General features: G+C 40.8%; 1 protein-coding gene across 1 annotated transcript; it reads right to left on the bottom strand.

Moving 5' to 3' along the window:
- Window positions 1-1,492: 1,492 nt before the first annotated feature.
- Window positions 1,493-5,821, bottom strand: sox8a (SRY-box transcription factor 8a). Its single transcript, XM_008437957.3, has 3 exons — window positions 5,185-5,821; window positions 3,463-3,710; window positions 1,493-3,378 (listed from the first exon to the last, which is right to left on the bottom strand). Exons 1-3 carry the CDS (start codon window positions 5,583-5,585, stop codon window positions 2,654-2,656), a joined length of 1,374 nt encoding a protein of 457 aa, XP_008436179.2. The 5' UTR covers window positions 5,586-5,821; the 3' UTR covers window positions 1,493-2,653.
- Between the last annotated feature and the right edge of the window lie 469 nt (window positions 5,822-6,290).

Below are 6,290 nucleotides of genomic sequence, written 5' to 3'. Positions count from 1 at the left end.
TATCCTGCTTACACTGTGTGTAACATATGCCTCATTTCCACTGAGCAGTACAGAATGGGTTGGTGTGGTTTGGTATACTATTTTGTATGTTTCGATTGTAAAAGTGACTCATAAAAACCGAGCCATACCACACCATTCCTGGACCCATTTGAGTTGTAGGTCTATAGGTCAATGGAACGGTAAAAATGTCACTGTGTGCGACAATCACGAGATACACTAGTGCTCATGTTTGTCGTCGCAATAGTATGAAGAAATGTTAGCAGGTCGGGTTTAACCCTGTCTCACCAACGGAAGTCCAACTGGCAGTGGAAATGCTTTCCTGAGTACACTGGTCCATGAAATGGTGTGTCAAACAGCATCAATCTTGATGGTGGCACAAGTTGCATCAACGGCAACCTGGCTCAGTGGAAACGAGGCAATTGAGGGACACAGGGACACCCACTCTCCACGAGTGTGATAACATAACAAAAAGCAATAACTCAAAGCAAGTGGAAGATATCTATTTTTCAGCTTAGAGCTCTTGATAGATAATTACCTTGGGCGGTGAGGCATAATACCCATCACTAACCCCAACTCTTTCCTCATCAACAGCTATTTGGCCGAAAACTGTCACTGGCAAATTTTTGGGTCTAAAGTAGCAAAGACCCGTCATCTCAGAGTGTGAAATCTACTAGACTGCGGTCAATGTTCTCCTTTAAAAGTCATGATGATTTGGACGTTTTCCAATAGAAAGAGAAGTGGGCTAAATGACTGCCAGTGTACCTGCCACCTGATGATCTCCCTCTCTGACACAACCTTCCACAGGATTCCAGCCATTGCAAACATAAATTTGTCAATGCTTCTTCTGTCTGGCTGCGCTGTTGTTGTTGGCTGCCAGGTTCTTATGGTAAACTGCTGAGACAGAGAGCCAGTGAGCTGTACGTGCCAGGCAACAGGAAGAGTTTAAAATCAGGTGGGACCTTTGGCTCAGCAGACCCCCAGTGTTCATACTGAAAGTAATGCATCCAGTCGGTCACTGGAACACAGAACATCTGTTACCAGGCAGATGAACCTTGGTGTAAGAGTATGGAACCAAAAAAGGGACATAGACTTTCTTTTTTTTTTTTTAATCAAATGCAAAAAAAAAAAGGTACTAGACCAAAGAGACCAAAATCTGAAAACATAATCAAACATTTTTTTCTATCCACATAAACATTATTGGTCTCCATGGGGAGATGTGCTCAATCTAAACGGCTCCATTTAAACCTTATAAAAAATCCGAAACAAATTGTTTCTTTTAGTGCTTTTATTTGTTGCCCCTAGTTGTAAACAGATCCTCTGAGCTAAAGTCTACTGTTTCTGCACACCATACAAAATACACTACAAAACGTATCTGTAGAATGACTTTAACAGTAATATCTGATTAAAGCCTTTTGGATGCATAATTGTTACCTACAAAATGTTATTCTTATGTAAAGTGACACTAGAATATTTTTCAATAAGCCACACCCTCTACAATCAACCAGAACCATTTTATTCAGGTGACGTCCCACATTAGATAAATCATCTCACAAATTGTACAAGTTACAAAAAAATAAACTCTACGATTTTTTTCGTGCAAACTGGAAACCTTGTAAGCAAAAGACCAAGGCACAGAAGACAAGAGCAATTAAGACATTTATTTGATTTTAAAAAATATATACCATGAGATTACAGCAGGCTTACAAAGACTCTTGTTGGACTGTCGGTAGTCAGCTTGCGGATTCAAACTTGCTTTGAGTTTGAATGTTTTCACAACGGCAGGTTCAGTTCCCATTGCATAGGTTTCTTTCTAGAGTCCAAAACATTCATGGTAGATTACCTGGACATTTAATATACCTATAATAAATAAAAAAATACCTGCAAAGAAGTCAACTTGTACTGAATGTTTCACTATTAGAGATGTGGGAATTATTGGGAGCCATGTCATCAAAGGTTCCCAACTTGCTCAAGTACGTTTAAGAAACTGTCCTAAACTACTGCTACCTGGACTGGGTTAAACTCTTCATTTGTTCTCCCCATTTTGCACCCCATTTTGTTGCTTCCTGTACTTAAACAATGGCATAGCAACATTTTCTGAGATATTTTCATGAATTTTTCTATGAAATGGTGTTTAAAAAACTTCAATCTTTTGTATAATTTCATTGTACAGTACTTAAGACCACCTATTTGTATGTATTTTACTTTTAAACTCCATTTGAACCAGTTGACTCTTATAAAATATGACAGATTATGACTTGATACATTTATATAACTATGAGCTACCTCCATTTGGCAGATTTTATTTATTAGAAAGACATCATCACATTGCCAACGCCGATTGTCAAAGCGGGTATGAAACAACCCTAGTGCATGGTGGGTAGTGGCTGATGTCTTGATTGTAAGGATTTTTTTAAAGTTCAGCTAACTACAAAGGTATGGAATGCCAAATGATTTTGAGTTTGGAGAATTTTATTGTTTTACCCTTTCAAGACGTCCAATTTCAAACATATTTCTAAGTACTTGTAAGTCTTGAGATTTTTTCTGCATGACAACAAAGGCCCGTGATGTTTTTCACATCACGGTAAACAGACGATGAGATTTTGGTTACTGTCTGTGAGCTGCGGTTGAGTCTGAAGGCAGACTTCAGTCCCTGTCAAGGCCTGGAGAGAGACGCGTAGACGGGCTGCTCCCAGACAGAGGGAGGACTGCGTGGAGGCGGCGCCAAGGCCAGACTGTTGATGAGTGGAGCGGTGTAAGACCTGCGAGATGAGTGAAGGTACGGATACTGGTACAGGCCGGCGGGGTAACCTGAAAACGCGCCGTAGAGGCTGGCGTTCTGAAGGTCAGTGTAGTCCGGCGGGTTAGGAGGAGACACGGAGGAGGAGGAACTAAGAGAGGTGTACTGAGGTTGGTGTGAGGGCAGAGGAGGTGAAGTAGAAGAGGAAGGTGATGAGCTGCAATGGCTCGGGCTCATCTGCTCTATTTTGATCTGAGGTTTTTGGCCAGTGTCCTCCTGGGGTACCTCTGCCAATGTCCCTTCAGGGGTTTTGAGGATACAGTTGACTGAGCTGTTGGAGTGAGCTTGGGCGCTTTGGGGGACGTATGATCCATTCAGGCTGCCGGGTTCCATCTGGGTTGGAAGAATTGTGATGTGGCTGTTTGGGGGAAGGTACTGGTCCAGCTCGTGCACATCAAAGCCATCTATGGTGCCGATGACCTCGGTGCTAAGCTCTGAAATGTCCACGTTGCTGAAGTCGATGTTTCGGTTGGAATGGATAGCGGAGCTACTGTCAACAGGACGATGGGCATCATGCTTGTTCCCTGTGTGCAGCTCAGTTTTAGGGGTTGTCGGGGGTGTTGGAGGACCATGAGGTTGACCTAAAGACAAGCAGACAAAAAACATTCAGTTTTTTTCACATTACATAAAAGATTGCAATTGCTAAGATTTTGTAATCCCATCACCTGGTCTGTCTGAATTGTAATTCTTGAGTGCTTCTTCTGCACCACCTAGCCGGGTCAATCCAGCTTCCGTCTTATAAAAGCCCTGCTGGGGCTGGTGCTGGTGTTGTGGTCTTGCGTCCCCTTGGCCCGGTTTCGCACTTTTGCGTCTTCGAGGTTGGTATTTATAGTCTGGATAGTCTCTCTTGTGTTGCAGTCTCAGCTTTTCAGCCTCCTCAACAAATGGCCGCCTTTCTGTTTCAGAGAGAAGTCTGAAACAAAAGACAGGAAGAAGTGACTGGACAGAGGCATTCTCTCTTTAAAGCATGCTAAGCATTATCTCTTATTTAGGAAAGGCAAAGACTGGTATTAGCATTACTGTTTGTGATTTAAAAGTTGGAACATTTTCCCATCATACCGTTCGAATGGTCTAAATCCTTTAACCGAGGTACTAAGAAAAAACTCCAGTGTTCATGTTTTTTTTTTTTTTCATCTGTACGGAACATTGAGTAGTCCTGCGCAACCCCCAACTCAGTTGTTGCTATGCATTGCTAGTTAGCGGTTTGATATAAAGTTAGTACATTGTTGGAGCAACACCAATATATCTTATCAGGCTAACAATATAGCCTGATATCAAGCTAACATTGTAGCCTGATAATGTTAGCCTGACAAGATGGCAATGAGCGGCATGTCTATAGACTGCAAAGTCTACCACAGGTAGCCTTACTAATTAACTCCATTTGCCTTGATTTATATATAAAAAAAAACACTGAAAGACTGTGACTCGAAAAGAGGAGAATATTAACATTTGCAAGTAGTTGTAAAATGTCCCACATATAATGGTTAGTGATTGTTGTAGCTCCTTAGTGGTTGGTGTGAAAACAGAGTCTTTCACTTGTAATAGTGCTTTTATTTCCGCAAAACCTATGTTACATATTTTTAAGCTTAAAAAAGCTTAAAAACAGAGACTGAAACATTATACTTGGGTTATTTTTCGATTGAAACCTTATAGTTAAATTCTGACATTAAGATATAAATGACACACAACCTTTTGATGGAATGACCTCACAGGAATCATGTGCTCATATATGTAATCGGTTTTTAATATGTGGAAAACAGGCTATTGAAAGAAGTGGGTTTTGTTTTTAACATTGCTTTAGTTTTTATCTCAGACATATTGTGATGTTTTAAATAGGGATAACATTATTTATGTAAATATGGATCAGCTGCTGTGTAAAATACAGCTCAATACAAATGTCACAACAATTCAAAGGCCCATAAAATGGCATTAGCATAAACAGCAAAGAAGTTTTTTTTAGATTTAGATTTTAGGTGGTAGAGATCCACTTCTGTCTTGGATTTCCATGATTGTGTCTTCCTGTTGGCTTCAGCCTCTGGGTCTAACTAATCTAAATTAATGAAAAATGAAGGAACCAGTAAGGTAATAAATTAAATTTAATTTGATATTAACGGACTATAATCTTTAAAAAGAACCTCAATTCAAAAATTCTAATCTCACTTTTCTCATTTTTCAAGTAGTGAGACTCGCTCATTAGGCTCAACCCTACAATGTAAAATTTCACATTTTCAATTTTCAAATTCCAAAAATCACCATCACATCTATGTCTATTTTCAAGGATAACTTCTGTGGACATTTTGGACACTTCTTGTCTGTTGTGTTTTGCTGTACTGTGGATCTTACCCTCCTTATATTTTTGCTCTATGTCTATAAAATCAGCCACTCACCTCCACAGCTTGCCCAGCGTCTTGCTCAGCTCCGCGTTGTGGAGGTGCGGGTACTGGTCCGCCAGTTTCCTCCGCGCCGCCTGCGCCCACACCATGAAGGCGTTCATCGGCCTCTTCACGTGCGGTTTGCTCTTCAGACTCCTCTCCCCCTGACTCGGCACGGGCACCAGCGACCAGTCGTACCCTTTCAGCACCTGCGACACCGCATCCCGGATGCAGGCGGGGAACCGCTCGTCCTCCGGGGAGCTCTCCGCTACAGCGTGCGGACGCGCCGCCGCCAGCGCGTCAGATCCGGCGGGAGAGTTTCCGACCTCCCGGTCCGGTTCGTGCCGGGGCGTAGAGCCGCCGCTGCTCTGTGGACTGCACGGATCCTCAGTAAGTAAGCTGTGCGCTTCAGACATAGTTTGCAACTGGGCTTATTTTAGCGTCTCCAAAGTTCGCGGAAAGCTCTCCGAATGCGTAAAAGCGCGCGGTTCTGACTGGATCGCCACGAAAACAAATGAAGTTCTCTCACTGGAAAGATATGGCACGGGGCTGCCATCCCCCTTCACATTTTCCCCAATGTATGACAACTCTGACAAACTCATCGAAAAGTAAACGGTGCAATCTCTCCACCTCCATCCGCTCGCTATTGGCTTGCACTAAAAAAAAAAGAAAAAAAAAAAAGAAATTGGGGACCTCCTTCCCCAATTAATTGAAAAATTCAACGTCAGACACAGAATTCCAAGTTTAGAAATACTGCGATTTTGAAAACTGTTAAGTAAAAAAAAAAATTATATATTTTTAAAATAAATAAATAAATAAATAAATAAATAAATAAATAAATAAATAAATAAATAATAATAATAATAATAATAATAATAATAATAATAATAATAATAATAATAATAATAATTGCAGTCAACTTGGACTCTTATTCTCTCTAAACTTAAAATATTTACTTTGCCTGAAGATGTAAATCTTTCTATAGAGGCCCAAACGTGCCTCAAAATAATTTTGGACCTTCAGATTTCGAGACACAACATGCCTTAGGACTTATATGTCATTAATAATATTTTTCTAAATAAGTACAAATGGGACATTTGGTACAATATGTGATAGTAATT

The sequence above is a fragment of the Poecilia reticulata genome, chromosome 19 (assembly GCF_904066995.2).
Source record: "Poecilia reticulata chromosome 19, P_reticulata-male-v2, whole genome shotgun sequence".
NCBI lineage: Eukaryota > Metazoa > Chordata > Actinopteri > Cyprinodontiformes > Poeciliidae > Poecilia > Poecilia reticulata.
Note: the sequence above shows the minus strand (reverse complement) of the source record. Positions and strands in the feature narration are given on the sequence as shown.